The 19,126-nt window shown below is 45.3% G+C and overlaps 1 protein-coding gene across 2 annotated transcripts in view; it reads right to left on the bottom strand.

The window, feature by feature from the left end:
• The window catches only part of LOC8031023 (alpha-aminoadipic semialdehyde synthase, mitochondrial), a 97,061-nt gene that overhangs the window by 22,823 nt on the left and 55,112 nt on the right, over nt 1-19,126 (bottom strand). For both annotated transcript variants that reach the window (XM_040207517.3, XM_029979350.4), the window contains exons 2-6: nt 17,589-17,683; nt 10,558-10,695; nt 7,221-7,550; nt 2,614-2,760; nt 2,107-2,185 (exon numbers count right to left, since the gene is read on the bottom strand). In XM_040207517.3, the coding sequence (XP_040063451.2) occupies nt 2,107-2,185; nt 2,614-2,760; nt 7,221-7,550; nt 10,558-10,695; nt 17,589-17,678 (784 nt within the window). In that variant the 5' untranslated portion in view covers nt 17,679-17,683. The remainder of the gene's footprint in view (nt 1-2,106; nt 2,186-2,613; nt 2,761-7,220; nt 7,551-10,557; nt 10,696-17,588; nt 17,684-19,126) is intronic.

The raw sequence follows: 19,126 nt of genomic DNA, 5'->3' as shown, positions 1-19,126 counted from the left end.
GCTCGGAGATATGATGCGTGCTGGCACTCACTTCATACCATTGATGACTGTCTTCTTATAAGTGGTGCTTCCTTGCACTTTGCTATAACCATTTAAATGGAAGAGGGCCCCTTTCTCCACAGAACTATGTTTACACTCATTTGTAAAAGCTTAAGCTCCTGGCAAATATATTTGCATGTTTGCCAACAGTCACGTGGCCATGCAATTTTTTTTTTTTTCAACCAACGTATTTGCAGTTTTTTAGAGCCAGAAAAAATGGGTGTCATATTTTCTGTCGATTTCTAGTATTGAGTGTGTCCCTTCAATGACTCACGACTTTGATTATCTTAGGTGGTTGTGCCTAAACCATAGAAAACAGCATGTGACCACGGAGAACAGAGTGAGCGCGACTCAAGCCGGCCAGTTGTCGAATGGCGGTTTTTGGGTGGAAAGAAAACGAATTTCGAGCCGCAATTGTGTTCTGGGTAGTTGGGCTCTCATATCTCATTTACAAATTAAAACCTTGGCCACCATAAATATCCTGTCAGTGTACATTTAATGTTTGTCATGAGATCAAAGAAGAGCCCCTGCATCAAAATGAACATTATTTTCAACTAAATCTATTTCTGAAAGAATGCACAAAATTGAGCCTAGAGCAGCGAATAAATTTACAGAACTCTTACAATAGTGTTTAATTGCAGAAATAGTATCAAACTGAATCTGACTTGCAACTCTACTAGTTCGCTGTATTGTCGTGACGTCGGATGTTGTTTAAACACCAGCACATGGGCAGCTCGAGCCTGTTTCGTCCAGCGTCAAAAGCAGTCGGAAAGCCGTCGCGATCCTCCGAGAGAAACAATAGACTATGATTCATCAAGCTTGTCCGAGTCGAGCAATGACCAAGAAATGTTTGAAGATTTTCAGCATGAGATCGACAATATTTCGGATGATTTGCCATTTGCATTCAATCCGCTGTGATTGCCTTTGAAGAGACCACCCTTGTGATCCGCCGACATGTAGACCCATGTGCCGCTTCAGAAGCAGAGTGGATATGGAAGTTTTGTTAGCTGTCAAGTTGTACACTGTTTTCTAGCATGACACAAACGCTGGAAACCAATGTTCCGTCAAACTGCTAAGACCCACTTCCTTCACAGAGACTTCTCAGTCGGACAGCCAAGAGATGTCACGCTGCCGCATTTATTCGTGGCGTTATTGCACCCCACAGAACAGCACCAATTCCCTCCACCCTCTATCGCATGCCACAAATAGCCTTAACCAGAGAGACTCTGTAATACCATAGACGCTCACTAACGCTTCAATTCGCAATGCCGTAGAGGAAGGAGCGTCTGCTCTCGTATACCAGTAGAGCAGCAGCGAGTAATTTAGAGGTGTACGCATAAACTTTAATATTCATTTTCCTTCTAGAAAACGCACATTTTGATTGCATATTTGGTAGACATACTCGGGGGTGGTGAAAATTTTATAAAAATCGGTGACCTTCAATATTTTGTCGCCTTTAAAGCACCACCTTTTTTGCGAGCTCTCTGGAATGGAATGCTGCCGAGATATGCTGCAGCGAGCAAAAGAGGTGGCGCTTAAAATTAAATGGTGATGAACGTCGGATGGAAGAGGAGTAGAGGGTCTGTGCCTAACCAACCTAATACAATATAATTATTGATGCACTGGCTGTGTGCATACTGTGAAATCTGTGAGCCTATGCCATTCTTGTCAGATTTTGACATAAACCTACATTTGGTATATGCAAAAAATAGAACAGTTCAAGCAGCTGTTTTGTGTGATTGGTCCTTCGTGTATTGCTTTCCTCCGTGTATATATAATCGTTCTCCAAAACACTCAATTTTCCTAGTATTTTTTTTAATTTAATTTTTATTGCGATTTCTTAAACTAATTTGTTAAAAGCAACTGAAAGTGGCATTGCTTTCAGCCGTATTTATCAAAAATGAGGCGGGATTAATTTTTTGTTTTTATTTTAATTTCCTTTTTATCTTGTGACCTTTTAGAAAGAGAACAGTGTTTTACAGGGACACTTTTTAGTATGGTAATCCTTTGAAAATTGGGTGTGCTAACCAAACACAAACAAAGAATATCCAGAAAGCTGCTACATACAGCCCTGCTCAGCCACTTCAGGAAGGTCCTTGGGGTCCACCCATTCACAAGGCAGGTCTTCAAAGACATCTTGAGCACCCTGAATGGAAGATAAAAACACGACATGTGCCAAAGTAATTAGCAGACGTGTCTAGAAGCTCTTATTTATTATATTGCTAGTATTAGTTTTTTTTTTGCATATCTTGTTTTGCATGTTTTTGGGTCCCCTTGCACTCATAACTAATAATCTCACACACTTGTGCCTCTTCTTTTTGTGTTGTATATACTCCGATAGAGATGCTTTAAGTTTATGCTGTTAATGTACGTTAGACACACTGCAAAATAAATGTTTGTGAAAATTTCTTTTCACCCTTCAAAATCAGTGAGGTCGACCTATAGATTTGTTACTATTCACCGGGAGTTTTGTAGTGCCTGGGTCGACCTATATTCCGGATCGACCTATATACGAATAAATACACTTTCAATTGATTTTGAGCATTTCACAGGCCCTGGTGCAGTATTGCATACCTGTGAAACGTTCCCAGTGCCTGTGAAGACGAAGGTGAGGGGTCCGATGGAGCGGGGCATCATGCCCAAGGCGATCTCGTAGCCTGCGTCCCGGACTGCCTGCTTGGCCATGCCACTGTTGCGGTAGTTGTGCGCCGGACCGATGTGCTGCGGGGAGAAAATCACCACAGTCAGAAACAGGCTTTGACTAACAAAGGTTTAAAACTCGCGGAGGGCTTAAAGGGTCGTATTTTTTATTGTCTAAAACGATTCAAGTTGTAGTCATAGACACGCGAAAAAATCCCACATTGCAAAAACAAATTTTCTTACGCGCGCGCGTTCCTTTTTATTTTTGGCACCTTTCTCTCCCGCTCCTTGCCTACTCGCTTTTTTTGATTTGTGACGTCAAAAATCATGAAATTTAGAAGCTTTGTAGGCGACATTTCTAAAACGTTTAATAACGGCAATCGTAAAACATGTTTTTTAACACATTTACGAACACACTACAGCCCTTCTTTTTGAAATTCCAAAAATCGGAGTCCGGTGTGATGTCGCCTCTTGGATTTGTATCTTCCCCCGGAAAACATGCAATAAAACCAGTTTTTCATAGTCCGCCGGCGCCCTTATCTCCCGCTCCTCACCTCCTCGCTTCGGGTCGCGGTGGCAACAGCAGGGAGTCATGAAAGAAAGTCGACTCCCAGGACTCCGCAATATTTGACGTCAACGCACCGGCGCGGATCACGCGGGAACTTCGAATTCGACATTTGGAAATTGTTTTTTTACTTCCACAAATACTGAATTCCCAAGTTTCGAATTTTGAGGGTAACGTCCCGGCATCGTTTTCAATCGTTTCGGATAATAAAAAAACAAATATGATCTTGAGGTGTCAGTGCTTCTTTAAGGAAAGCAGGACGAGGCCAGTCTCGATCGCACCTTACAGTTGCAACCAAGAAATTGTGGCCTCAGCCCGTGGGATTTTCGAAGAAGGAATCACTAAGCAATAGACATGATCGTAATGGGTCCTACAGTCCTTAAGCTGACTGTGGCAAACAATTGTAGGAAGATTTGGAATAGTGGGAATCCCACGTCCAAGGGGCCCCACGCAGCACACAGAATGTGGGTTTGAATAAATGGAGCAATTTGAGGTTTTTTGGTGCACCAGTTGCAAAGGCCATGGTGAGCCAAAGCTACGATATGACGGTAGAAAAATGCAGGTTGATAGAGAACGATGCACTGTAGAGAGCTAGAATAATGCATTAAGAGTTGCGAGTTGATGCAGTAAGAGTATAGAGGCTGATATTGAAGTTGTAAACCACCCAATGTGACAATACAGGTTTCTATCTGTCGTAACGTTGCTATCTGTCACACTGTTTAGTTGTTTTTCGCGTTGCCCATCTGCCTTTGGAGGTACCGTTACTTGTTGCTTGGCCTTAAAAGTAACTCAGTATGTTACTCGCTCCTTTTCTAAAAAAAGTAACTAAATACATTACTTGTTACTGAAAAAGTAACTACGTAGCAATAACTCGTTACTAATAACGAGTACATTCTTGTAAATATATCAGCATAAACTTTTGAATTAGGTTTTAGCACGAAGAAAGAAACCACAGGAGAGGACAAACAGCTGTTTGTCCTTTCTCGTTTTCATGTTCAAGTATAATTCAAAAGTTCAAGCTGATATATCTATAAGTATATACCAACACACTCAATTCTTAATTGTCATTCAGCTACTAATAACGCATTATATACATGTCTGCTTCAGAGCACACCAGCTAATCAGGATGACTCCCCGTGACAACTGCCTCTCCAAACACCCCGGAGCAAAGACGCGCGCACCAGTGCAAAGCGGTGAAGCTTCACGCACATACTTCTACAGGGTGTCGAACCGGAACCCAGAAACAAACCGTCATTTTTACCGATTTTCACTGGGAGTTAAACAGTGTTCATCCTGCGATACAGTTTTCCTGCGAGGCAGAACAGCAGGGCATGTTGCCCTTCCTAGATGTATTTGTAATGAGGACAGGCGAACCGAACCACAGGATTGAAATGGATGTGTACCGCAAATTATGTGAAACTGATAATTTTTTTGGATTTTTTGTCCCATCACCCAGTGCAACGCAAGAAATCAGTAGTGCGATCGTTTGTACACAGATCAAAAACCGTGCCATCTAACGAGCTCCATGGCGCAGATGAAATGACTCATTTACAGGAAGCTTTAATGAAACGTCACTACCCAAAGCGTCTTGTTGACGAGGCCAAAACCAAATGAAACAAAATGTGCAACCGTGCGAAAGAGAAGATAAGAATTTAGTGTGCATCCCTATGTCACACAAGGCTCCGAACCTCTCAGTCGCGCTTTGATGCCCCTTGGCATTCATACTGTTTTCAAGCCATACAGAACTATTGGAAATTCCATTTCCAAACCAAAAGACCCAACCCCGGCGAACGTCCAGAGAGGAGTTATCTACAAGATCCCCTGCAGTGACTGCCCAGCGTCCTACATTGGCGAGACCGGATGGAGGAGAGAGACCAGACTCAAAGAACATAAGTGTGACGTCACATATTCCATGCGACGCGACTGAAGTCTGAACTGGTGGACCATGCGTGGACAATGGGGCATTCTTTTGACTTTCCGGCCGCGACGACCTCAGCGAGGGAGGACAGATGGGGGCTTTGAAAGCTCCTAGAAGCGTGGTTTGTGCCCTCTCCACGAAGCTTATACGGACATTCTTGATAAATAGCGTTGACTTGAGGTTGAACCTTGCATTTGCTTTGTAACTACTGAAGATGCCTCCCGCATGCGAGGCGAAACGTCTAATGAAATTGTTTTTTTCAGTTGTGTCAAGTCGGTGCTCTTATTTTAATTATGACGTCTCCCGGCTTTTGGAGTATTTTTGCGTTATTTTTAGCCAAACCGAAACTGAACCGAACCGAAATCTTCGCCGCCATCTTGGAACTGAACCAGAAAAAAATATAACAGTAACCGGTTCAAAACGGCTCATGGAATTTTTTAAAAATTTTTGTTAGTATTACAATATGAATATATGGGAATAATTAGTATCTGTTCTGGACGCATATATAACTTCTCAAACATATAGAAGTCTGCTATTCCCTCTTTTATGTGATGAACAGAACTTTTATGTGTCTGTCGGGTGGACAAAAACAACCTACACCGGGGCCCGTGGCAAAACTATGACGATTGTGCACGCAAACCATCAGAAAGCAAGCAATTAAGTAGCTGCCATATCGAGTAGAGCATAGACAAAGATTTGGTCCACCAGCCCAGTAGGCCTACAACCATCCAGTCCTGCAGCCTCGCTTACATCAGCATCGACGCCGGCACATCCTGCAGCGCCTCACAAAGAGCACGACACTATATTCGAAGCACCAGTTCGTCTGCTTCTTGCAGAGGGGTTATGACGATGTCAGATCGCTAAACTCGTTATTTGCTGATTGAAAAAAAAAATAGTTGGTAGATTTAAAGGCATTATAGTACAGAACACTTTCGTTAATTCGACCTCGAAGGGCCCTTGAAATTTGTTCGAATTATCCGAATGATCGAATTAAAAAAAGGACAGAAAAACGGTTAAAATTAAACTTCCTTTTATTGTCCAAAGTACTCACTGATGTTCTGCTGCCGTCTGCGCTTAAAACGCGTGTCCAAAAGCATCCTCCGCTGAGCAGCGTAACTAAACGGCACGTCCTCAAAAATTGCGTACAAAAAAAAAAAAAAAAACGAACAAAGTTTTACGAGCCGATTTTGGCGCCGGGCCAGACCGTCGGCGACAGAGAAAAATAACCAAAAATAAAAGGAAAAGAGAACCCGCGCCTTCCGACGCGCAAGATGGACCGCACACGATGCTACAGAAAAGCTCTTCGAGTGCGCGCCGAGAGAGCTTTCATCGTCGGCGACTAAAAAAAAAAAATAATAATAACAACAACAAAAAAGGAAAAGAGAACTTACGCTTTCCGGCGCGCCAGACGGACCGCACAAAATGTTACAGAGAAGCACTTTGAGAGCGCGCGCTGAATCCGCGCCCGACCGCGAGCTATGTTCTCCGCGCTACTCCACGTCAGATTGGTTGCGCTGGCGCGTGTCATTCGCTACGGTCCATTTCAACGGCGTAGACGAGCAGGTGCATATTTGCGCACGTTCTGCTTTGCAGCTAAGGGCCCGTGTTTCGCCGTCGTACATTGATGGTTTTTCTGCCGTGGTGCCGTGCAATCCGAGCCTGCGCTCATTCGCTCAAGGACGAACTATCCGATGCGGAGTCGTCCCGAGTTCGAACTATCGAACTCTTCCTCCCATAGAAATGCATGAACGCTCGCCGGAACTTTTGAACTAGATCGAATTAAACGAAAAGTCGAATTAACCGAGCTCGAACTAAAGAAGGTTTACTTATGGAGGTCAACTCACTATCTTTCCAATCAAATCCAATCAGAGCTCGGCATCATTCTGAAGTCACCGAAAGAAACTCTACGCAAGAAGCAGACGACTTGCTCTGCGCGGCGCCAAGACGGGCGCGTCTGCCGCAGCGTCTCTCGTCTAACTGTTTGCCGCTTGCTTTGTTCATCGGCCGCATTGCCACACCCCAGTGACGCGGCATATTTTGCCCCGAGTATGAGCTCACCATGAACGGAGTGTGATGTCCGAGAGCGAGCAGCCGGAGTCCCAGCCCGTGGAGGATGTTGATCATGCCCGCCTTGCCGGCGTACTTGCCGAAGGCCACGACGCGGGCCCCGTTCTCGTCGCACATGCGCTCGTAGTCGATAAGGCGGATGTTGCGCTCCAAGATGGCGTCCAGCATGGGCATGTTGGCCTCCTGCGCCTTGATGGTGTGCGAGAAGAAGGCGTACGTCTTGTTCGGGTGTAGCTGGTCGATGGGCACCTGCTTGACGCCGATGATGACTGGAACGTCGCTGATGTCCTCGGTCACCTCCGCTCCGGCATTCACGTAGGCCTGCACCAGTGTTGCAGGCGTTACAGAGAATCTAACGAAATATGTTACTGGTTACTTGCAAATAAAAAAAAAAACATTGCTTTTTATCTATGAATTGAAACTATCCACTGTTTTGGCGTTACAGGTGCGCATAAGCAACACATTTTAAGAAAGTGGGAGTGTTCGCATGGGGGAAAAAAAGGCAACACTTTGAAGGTATGGGATGAGTGAAATAATTAGTATGACTTGGCACCTAGAAACACAAAAAGAATTGAAGCATATTAATTTATTTAAGTCTTGGGAAGAGGATGTAACCTAACTACGTTGCTTGTTACTCGAAGTAAGCAAGTTTTCGTAGATCGTTTTTCCCGTCCCGCAACGCTCTCCGCAACGCGCTACGATACCTGCAACTCTACAGTCAAGGCCATTGGCGCGCAGGCGCAGTAGCGGCTTCTTCGTTGCGGAGGGCTTAGCGGAGGGGGAAACACGGTCTATGAAAACTGCCTAATAACAAAGTATGTTACCCGTTATGGTTTTGACACTTTAATGAGTACTAGTCATGATGTTTAAACCATGATACGGGAGGAACTTGCAGAAAATCTAGAATAGACAATAAAGGTGACAGACACAACCTCGAACAACTCAGCTAAGAATATTTATTTCATACAACGTTTTTAATGCCTCTCCAAAAGCCGTCCACAACATAATATATATATATATATTATTTTTTTTTAAGGTGACCCAATTTCTAAGCCACTTGGTTCCGAACACATCGTCGCATAATGCAATATCAGTAGGGCCAGGAGGGAACCCCACCGAAACTATTCAACAAAAGTAGGCCCTTTGACACACAGATACACAAAGAAATAGAACAATTTCACTTGAGATGGCCGGGTTCTCCGCATATAAACGTTGCAAACGTTTGTATATGTGTGTGTGTGTGGGGGGGGGGGGGGCATTCAAACGTTTGTATGCTCGCCCCCCTACAAACACACATTTCCTTTTTGCCAATCGATTTATTCTGGTGTTGGAAGACTACCCAATAAATCTTTTGCTACACTGTCATGTACACTGTACACAAGGACTGCAGAAGGGACTCCGGCCACAAAGAGCAACGAGTGCCTACTGTATCGAGGTGCATTAGGCACCGGGCGGAGCTTGGTCCTTGTGGATGCTCGGCCCACCTGGAATAGCCTAGCATCGTGACGTCATCGCAGTTGTGTTCGGCTAGGCCTCTACTGAGTCGAAGGAAGGGCCCAGCTGCTGAGTTGGCGCCATCCGAGTGGGATGAAGTCACGCGCAGCCAAAGCTGGTTGTTCCAAAGCTTTTTCAAGTGCTGGCTCGACGAAAAAAAAGGCAGATCTACTTTTATTTTCGTGACGCCAGACACACGATGCGTTAGTGAGGCTCTCTGGGAATTCGGGAGCGGAGCCGCTCGTGCAGATCCAGCTAGAAGACAAGGCCCGCATATGGCATCATCGATCCCCGAGTCGCCCCAGGCGGCAGACGCGTTGGCGTCACGGCGTGCAGGCGTCGCACTCGTTGTGAGACGCTGCGAGACGCGCGTGCGGCGACGCTGACGCTAACCAGACATCATGACGTTTGGGGAAAAAGGCAAGAGTTTGGGGGAAGCTCATCCCACCGCTTTCCACTAGCAGAGCGAACGTCGGAGAGCAGGTCGCCTCCTCTCCAGCTTTCCCTCTTTCCCGACGCCGAAAAAAGTTGTAATTAAAAAAAAAAAAATCCGTGCAAACGTTTTTATTTTTTCCGACTAATTTGCCTGTGAAGCAAAATGAAACATGAAAATGTGGACAGTTAGTCGCTCTTACAAAAGAAACCGAGATTGGTATAATGGGAGAAAAAGATTTTAAAATTGTATTGTTCGAAAATACCATGTACGTGCGGAACACTTCTACAGATATTCAAATTAAATGACAAACAGAAGAAAAATTCAGAATACAGAATATATAAAATGTGCTCCCCACCCATGCCTATTACTTGTGAAGGTTAGTATAGTGTAACTGATGTCTAGCTTTGGTTCGTCGGAGAGTTAGCCTCCGTTACACGTGCGCTTTTCAACAAAGGAATGCCTATATTGGTGAAACCTCACATCCCCAGCAGAATGCTTTCTTTGTGTTCTACCTTCATTATGTCTAATATTTAGCATTTTTGTCCGTCTTGTTGGGAACAAAATCGTGCACGCCGGCTCAGGACAGCATAGGAAATTATAGGGATGCTTACCGACAACCATCTGTTAAAGGAACACGAACCTCCCCCCTTCCCTCCCCTCCCCCCCCCCCCCCAAAAAAAAAAACAGCATTTCTTAAAATTTTTTTTGCCAGGCGATTTATTATGGTGTCAGAAGACTATCCAATCAATATTTTGCTATAGCGTCACGTGTATTTTTAACGAGTTCAAAACATGCAGCCGCTCAAAACCGAAATCGAAACTGGACATGGGAGGAAGAACAAATATAGAGGAGGAGAAAGTTAATGGAAGTCACGTGGCTATCCTGCTGCTTTTTTTTTTTTTTTTTTTCAATCAACGTATTTGCAGTTTTTTAGAAGCCACAAAAAAAAAATGGTTATCATATTTTTGTTTATTTTTAGTATGGAATGTGTGCCTTCGAAGATCCATGACTTTATCTTTAATGGTTGTGTCCAAACCACAGAAAACGGCACGTGACCACGGAGAAGACAGTGAGGGCGACTCAAACGGGCCAGTCTCGATCGGCGGTTTTCGGGTGGAAAGAAAAGGAATTTAGAGCCGTCCCCAATACTATTTTTGACAGGCCACCAGATTGTGATACTGCTCAAAACCACGTTAAAATTGAAACTACAGTTCTTTGGCTATTCTTCGCACTAAATTTAATTTCTTGACAACGCTCGGCAACCATCGATCACCGGTGATCAATGGCCTATGGGCGCGCTCAGGAAAGAGTTGACTCAGTCGAGAGAGGTCGGAGGAGCTTTCCACGACTTCTTAAACTGTCACCGACCATAGTTGGTATTGATAAAGAGCAGCGCACCTGGATCGGGTAGGCCCTCCGGTTGGACGGTTGCACGTAGACCTTGACGCCGTTCTTGGTGAGGGCCCTGACGTGGTGGGGGGCCAGGGGGGCGCGCCGTTCCCACAGGGAGGCATCTTCTCGCCGGATGGCGATCGTCTGCAGGGTTAAAGTGGCGTTCATCTTCCACCTTTGCGAGGCTTTCACGTGAGGTCATCGTTCCATGCTGGTGGTCTCTTCTACATTTTGTTTTGCCGAGGAAAACAATTTCGGTAGTGCGAACTGTACGAAGGCGCGCTCAGCATCCGGGAAGCCGATGTGAAGTCAATAGAAGCCACGTATTGCACGACACTGATCTCTATTGCAGTAGGCTAGATCGTGGATCGGGGCTTATCTTGCCGGAGTCGAGGGATACCACTGGCAGTCCTCACTTGACACCAGCTAATGCATGGGACTCTATGGAAAAAAAACGAGGAAAAAGTGCCGTTTCCCCCGTTTCTAAGCTGTGGTCGGCACTGGAACTCTTTGGCTGGTTTTCAGGAAGCCTGTCGGATAGCTTGCGCACAAGCATTACAACTGACAGCCCTCGCAGCTCCTATAAATTAACGTTTTGTGGTCGAGAGTGACTCCGCTGGGCGAGAAATGATCATGGATGACGAAAGAATAAACAATTAAAACAGGGACAACACAACCACACATGAAAGATGTGGTTGTGTTGTCCCTGTTTTAATTGTTTATTCTTTCGTCATCCATGACTTAAACCAACACGCTCTTCTACCGAGAAATGAAGTGCAGCTCAATGAGACAAGAGTGACCTCGCGGATTCGGTGGCGGTTTCGATGAGTTGGGTTTAGCAGACGACAATCTTGAAGGCCTTTCTACGCGGAATTCGCTCACTCCCGGAAAGCCGCTGTCAACATGGATTTTTTTCGACATTCATCAAATTCAGGGCTTACCCGAGGACGGTCTTTTTGACGGCAAGTTCCTTCGTTTACTATGAGACAAAGCTTGCCAGCTCAGCCGTGGGTGCTCCGGCACGTTTGATATTTCTATTTGGCGTTTGAACGCTGGACACATACCGATTCGATCTCTAAACACCCGGCATAATTATAGCAGCACATCATAAAATACTCGAATTCGAGCACAGCGCAAGAGTTTCAAGATTCCTCCTTTTATATTCTCCCATAGACTCGCGTGTATTGCCTGGTGTCAAGGTATTGGCGGCGATTCTGCCATCGGGCTCCCGATCCGCCACCCAGCCTATAGTGCAATAGAGATCAATGTCGCACCATGTCATTTAGACGATTGCAAGCAAAACAACTTGCCGCCGCCATGTCCCCACTCGTGCGGGAAAGCCCGTGCGATTTCAAGCCTGCCGAAGGTATCATAACGCGCACACTGCACGTGCTTGCACGCATGGAGCACCAATCGGGGCACCCTCGTAATAGACCTATCTCACTGAGCGTCTACGCATGTCTAAAGAACGATCCAAACCAACGTGTTTTTGTGCGCGGGTAGGCCGTGCGTCTCCCGGAAATTGCGTATTTCGTGACGTCGCACTGCTACCTTGCGCCTTCCGCGCGCGCATAAGAAAGGTGGATGATTTCAACTTCTGACGCGTACGAAAACGCGCTGTGAAATAGTAGGGCGCTCCTCTCCCGACCAATCGGTGGAGGGCACTAGTTCCGGCTCCGCGTTTCTTCACCGTCTGGCGCAGATGCTCTCCGCTCGCCCGAAAGCGCACCGTCCTAACCAACGCGCATGCTTGTGACTCAGAAACCCTTACAAAAATCAGTAGTTAAATTCTTTTGAATTTTTGTTGAAAATTTTCTGGAGTCCTATTGAATTTCTTTTTAAACTTTTTTTTTAATTTTTTTTAGACTTCGTTTTGACAACTTATTTAATTCCTGGTTAAAATTGGCCACTTAAATTTTTCAGAATTCCTTCTTACATACATTCTTTTGAATTCCTTCTTACATAAATTTTGTTGAATTCCTTTTGACAAAACCGCAGATTAACGTTTAAAAAAAAAAAACACTAAATTTTTTAATATATATTTTTTAATTTCGTTAGGGAATAGTGTCTTTTCGATACATACATATCCCATAAATAAGCAATGTAAACAAACACAAACACTATCAAGCACTCAACACCAGAAACACAGTCCTGCTGACAGCACCAGAGCCTTATATGGCCTACATATTGAAGGTAATCATTTGGCCGGTGACCACGTCTCAGCACTTACTAAGTTTCCAAGTCTCCGGTCTCCTCGTCGAAAGTCTGTCCAAGGAAAGACAGTGTTTCGAAGTTCGCGGACTCTATCTCTTACTAAAAAGCATTGGTACAACTAATAATAATTTCGTGTAGTCGCTAAAACAACATCCACAAAAACGGCTCATAGAACAAATGTTTATCGCTTCTCTGAATAGCACCACTCGGGACGAAGCCAGTCAAGGCGGTTGCTTCACTTTAATATAGTTAGTTTGCTCTTCTTTACTAGTTGAATAGGGTCAATAATGCAACGATTGTCATTTACAAAGTGAGAACGGCAGGGCGTGTTTTTCGAACGCCTGCCCTCCAGCACGCGCCCCATGCCTTCCGTCGTGCTTTGAGTGCGCAGTCGAGCTCGAGGGGCGCGAGACGTCGAAGAGTTGTCAAGGATAGAAGGCTCGCGCTGGAGGCAGGAGAACGGAAGCTCCTCCCTATGGTTCTCAACTTGTCAGAGACTATTGAGAAACTTAGTGACTTTTGACATTGAGTCAAGATGAATTATGTTCAATAAAAAGTCAACAGAAAGTGTGTAGCTTTTCTTTTGACACTGGCTACAGAAAGTCAACTGAATAATTTAAACACGAAGTAAATAGAACGTCTGCAGTATTTCTGATAACACATTCAACAGGAAGTCAACAGAAAAAAGATCCAACGTAGTGTTAATAGAAAGTCAATAGAAAATCATAAAAAAAGTTTCAACACAAAATCAACAAACTTTTTGTTGACCATGTCAACAGGAAGTCAGTCGAAATAAAGTAATGAAAGTGAACAAGAAGTCAACACATTTTCAATAAAAAGTAGGAAAAAAAAAATCCGTCATATCGGACCCCGCACACGACCGCAGGCCAAATAAAATAATAAAAAAATGTCTCTTTTCATAAAATATTATAAAGAAATAATGTCAATAGGTTTTCTTTTTATTTTTTAGAAAATAAGCTACAAAAAACGTTGTTACAACTTCTTTTTATTTTTTTTATAAATAAGTCTACAAAACAAAATCTATTGTTTTTCCTTTTGAATTTTTTTAGAAAATAATCTACAGAAAAACGTCTTTACAAGTTCTTTTTAATTTTTTTATAAATAAGTCTACAAAACAAAATCTATTGTTTTTCCTGTTGAATTTTTTTAGAAAATATCCTATAGAAAAACGTCTTTACAAGTTCTTTTTAATTTTTTTATAAATAAGTCTACAAAAAAATTCAATATTTTTTTCTTCTGAAAGTTTTTTTGACAATAGTCCAAACAAAGTGCGTTTATAAAGGAATTCAGTAGGATCGCGGAAAGTCAATAAGAAGTCTAAAAAAATTAAAAAGAATGTTGAGACCCGTTTTTGTAAGGGAAGCGCACCGGAAACAGCAAAACCGTCACGAAATACGCAATTTCCGGGAAGCGCACGGCTTACGCGCGCACAAAAACGCGTTGGATTAGATCGCGCTTGAAGGCCCGTTCACACTCTTGCGACCGAGTACGACCGAGAGAGACCAGACCGATTTTTAAGCCTCTTGCGATCTCTTAGGACTAGCTCCGCTGCAGCGCATCCGGTCCTAAGAAGTCGCAAAAGGCTTAAAAACCGGTCTGGTCTCTCTCGGTCTTACTCGGTCGCAAGAGTGTGAACGGCGCTTAAAAACGCTGCCTGCCCCTTGTGAAGTACAGTTATGCCGGTATCATGCATGCGTGGAACGCTTAGTGAGATCGGTTTATTAATCCTAAGATCTAACGCTCTTACTGTTGGACACCGTCTATACAGAAACGAAAACAAAATGGGATGTAAGAACGACCTCTCGCGCACCTAGTCAATACGCTAAAACCTGCCGAAAAAGAGCGAGGGACAAGACAGCTTGGCCTATCGTCTGTTATCGAGGCTTGTTTCGTTTGCAAACATGGCGTCCCGACTGGTACAAGCACATGCAGCGTGCGCGTTGCTTTGGCCGGCTTGAAGTTGCACGTGCCTGCTCACACGAGCGGGAACATGGAAACGGCTGTTTGCAATCGTCTATAGGCCTGTAGCTCTCAAGTTTGAGCAGCGTCTCTGACGAGCATTTTTCGGCCAAGTTTCGGTTGTGCATTACGCTGTCTCGAATAGACATATTGCTAAGTTACCCAAGCATCAAGAAGGATGCCGGGATTGGTGTTCCACGCGCCACATGCGTACGCCTTCCCAGTATAAGATATTTGAAGTAAATAACCAAAAATAAGCGTTGACGAACGCACGTGAAAGATGCAGTTTGTTTTAGGTATTTGCTTTAGAAAAGTTACTACTGCTGAGGCCAGCACGTGCGGCGCGTGGAACACCAATCCCGACATTCTCCTTGATGCTTGGGTAATATAGCAATAGGTCTATTGGTCGCGGGCACCATGGCAGAATTTCATTAGTATATATAAATTAAAAAAAAAAAAGACCAAGAACAAGAAAGGAATTTTTATGTTTTAGATAAGATACTAAGAGTGCGAGCAGATCTTCTCTGGTGTTATTTTTGAAGTTCTTTCATGCGCTCTGTCCATAGACAGACACGCGCTTGTAAACGATCATGATTCGTACACGACCGAGCACTGGAGTACCGATTTATGCTCAATTAGAGTACTAGAAACGACACCGGAGTGCTATTTTGATACCTCCGCATGTGGATAAAACGGCTAATCCAAGCCACTTCGCTCGTAGCGCCCTCTCGGGCGCTACGAGCGAAGTGGCTTTTCATGAAAATCCGCTTCGTTTCAACGCCATGCTCGACCGGCACACTGGTCAAGGTCATAGAAACGATAGAACGCCGGACTATATTTTTTATACAACCTAGACATCAGGCGTCACGCGCATAAATTCACCGTTACCTGACTTGTCACAACGCCATGCGACATAAGGACGACGCCTAGACGTCAACGTCGGCATCGACGTTGACAGCGTGCGTTACACGACGTCAAGACTGCGTTCTGACGTCATACTGCGTTGACCACGACGAGGATGTCAACGGTGACGTCGATGACGACGACAACGTCACAGGACGTCAAGATGACGGCGTCCTTGTCAATGCAACGTCATTAGGACGCTTGGGGTCAGTTCGTTGACGTCGTCGTCGACATGACGCGACTCGACGTGACGAAGACGTCCTGACAGCTTCACGACATCGACGTCATCGTCGACGAAGTTACACGACGTCAAGACTTCGTCGTGAGTGCGCGTCGACGTTGATGCTGGCGAAGGCGACAACGTTACACGCAGTCTATTCTTCGTCGTGACGTCATAGCGATGTTTGACGTTGCGTGGGGCGTCCACGGCAACGTTGGCTTTGACGACCACGTTCACGTCGTCCTCGATGTGGCGCGCGACGTCATGACCGCGTTACAACGGTGACTTCATGTCGCGTAATGGCGTCGTCCTCAACGCGACGCAATGTCACGACCGCATCACAACGGCGACTTGATGTCGCCAAACGGCGTCCTCCTCGACGCGACGCGATGTCACGACCGCATCACAACGGCGACTTGATGTCGCGTAACGTCGTCGACGATGACGTCGTGGCGTCGTCGTGTCGCGGTGCTTTGACGTTACCTCTGACGTCAAAATCATAAAAAATACAATATAGCCCCTCAGGGGCTATATTGCCTATATGACCTTGACTTGTAGAAGAATCTGAAGTTGGGCAAGTCGGTACATCTTAGATTCGAAAAGCGCCAGAAAACAAGGACAGCAGAAGGAATAGACGAAACGATGCGCTACTTTCAATTGAATTTTTATTCGGAAGAACAAACATATATACACACTCAAGCACCCATTTGCTTGTAACCAAACTTCTCGTGAGATGAATTCAAATGCCTTATCTGATAAAAGGACTGAGGAAGTCCTTTTATCAGATGATAAAATCAGGGTGAAGGGCGATGCATGTATCAGCACTTCCTCAGTCCTTTTATCAGATAAGGAATTTCAATTCATCTCACGACAAGTTTAATTACAAGCAAATGGTTACTTGAGTGTGTATATATATGTTTGTTTTTCCGAATAAAAATTCGGTTGAAAGTAGCGCATCGTTTCGTGTATTCCTTCTGCTGTCCTTGTTTTCTGGCGCTTTTCGAATCTAAGACCTTGTGTCGTTGCTTGATCGCAGCGAAGGTGGCGCTGCGATCAAAGTGGCTTGGTTCCACCTGATCGCTTTATAGACGCTTTACACACGCGCCAAATTACAGCCGCCATCGCTGACCTTCTCTTGTCCTACCGAGATTCCCAGCAACTCAAACGGTAGTTTACGATCCTCTACAAAGGCCGATGCTTTAGAAAAGGACACAGTGTAATCTAATATGGCAATAACCTGGCCTGCTATCGTAATGATGAAGTGAAATAAACGGAATAAGAGGAAACAAAAACTGAAGGTCAGTTATGGCGGCGTCCATGCACAGCTGCTGCAAAGCGTCTATAGATTTTGAGGTGCAACTGAAAGCATGAGCGGAGCCTGTAGCTCCCTCTCACTCGTTCCTTCTAGTACACTCTAGCTCAATGCAGTCATTACGTAGCTGCTATGGCGGCTGAGAGCACCAGGCATTTTGCGTTCGTCCTTTCACGCGTGTGTGTGTTATTCGCTGTTGCATGTACACTTTAGCTTTTTCCTGTCCCCCACCGATGCTGCGCAATACATGAAGTGAGGCCACGCCACAGACATGATGTCATATCAGTGAGGGTAGGAGCCTCCAGTCTCCGGGAGGACGTTGTACCAGTCATCTTATAATTGCATGGTCGATGAAATATCTGTGACGATTGGAGCCTCCAGTTTTTAGGGGGACATTCGTCTAGTCACCTTATGTCTGCATGGTCGAAGCTCGCTGCGGCTCCTGGACAGCACAGTCCTTAGGAAGGCCAGCCGCTGGCCCTTCACCATATGCAGCATTTTATCTGAAAAAGATAAGAACGTACGTGTGAGTATAGATGGACCTTAATGCCCTTCCGCGTACGCCCTTCTACCGTTACAAGAGAGCAGATGCAAGAAAATCAGGTGGCACAAACCCGTAATTTCCGGCTGGTTGCCATCCCCCCCTGGGGCAGGCCTCTCCGGCGGCCATTTAAATTTTTTTTTTTAACAAGTAAAAGACGACGTTTTCTTTTTTCTTTTTTTTCTTTTTTTTTGCAGCGCGAGGACATGGCAAAATCGTACTGCGTACCACTACCTACTGTAACCTGACCTGCTCACAGAATGGCTACGTTGCCGCCGATGAAGTGCCTCGTTTTGCCATTGAGGGCGCTGGGTAATGGCTTTTCTGCGACCCAAACCAACACCACCTAGACAGAAGGCCTCCACACGCGTCATCATAGTCAGATCGATCGAGGCGAGAGATTGGGCACGAGTGCTGCGTCAGTGTTCGGCTGCGGCTCGTGGCCAATCAGCGCGTCGAAGGTCGGGCTCGGGTCCAATAGCCGACCGAGCGCAATCCGACTGTGATGACGTTTCATAGAAGAAGAGGAAACCATGCGGAGGCCTTCTGTCTAGGTGGTGTTGCCCAAACGCGGTTCACTGCCTGTCTAGCGAACGGTTCGGACGATGCAGATATCTGTTTCTCGGGAACACGTGGCGCCAGCAGGCTGCAGAAGCTGAGTACGTAGCAGTGTGCATCGCTCTTATGTTTGCTTGGACCTAAAGTCACTGGATCCTGGGAAAGTAGCGCCATTGCCTTCCCTACCTGCTAGCCGGACACAAACGGATACTAACATACAGACGACCCAAACCTAGCAAGGCGATTGGCTAATCGGTCTACGTTGCCATGGAAATCGCCATCTTGGTCCATTTAAATCTTCGAAGCTTCCAGAGGGTCGTTCTAAACCAGTCGCGCCAAGATTACCATGGAGCATCATCGTACTGGAGGCGTTCCTCGCCAATATAAGGGTCTTTGGCATTCTGTATGCAATCAACTTATTATTCATGCCCATCTCCACGGATCTCTTACAATTGTATTGTTCTTCTTGCGTATTTCAACACGGTAAACTTATTTTTCAGTGCCTCCAAGCACCGACACAGCATCTCGTGGTGGTACGAAGGTGTACGCTTGTTTCGCCGGTGTGTGGTTAGCATTATCTCGGTATACAAAAAAAACGACTGAATAAAGCTACCCGTCACCAGCGAATCTAGATCGGCTCACCAAGAACGGAGGGGTCAAGGAGAAATTGCTCATTTCACGGACCAAGATGGCGACCCCACGGGGAGCTTGGCGTTACTTTCCCAGGATCCAGTGACTTTACTTGGACCGAAAGAGCGCGTTTCTCGGGCACGGAAGTGCAAAGGCGTTTTTTTAGCCCCGATTGCTCTTGTACCATCGTCGAAATAAGGCGCGTTTTCGGATCACC

This window comes from Ixodes scapularis, unplaced genomic scaffold (assembly GCF_016920785.2).
Source record: "Ixodes scapularis isolate PalLabHiFi unplaced genomic scaffold, ASM1692078v2 PGA_scaffold8__174_contigs__length_109621045, whole genome shotgun sequence".
NCBI classification, from domain to species: Eukaryota; Metazoa; Arthropoda; class Arachnida; order Ixodida; family Ixodidae; genus Ixodes; species Ixodes scapularis.
Note: the sequence above shows the minus strand (reverse complement) of the source record. Positions and strands in the feature narration are given on the sequence as shown.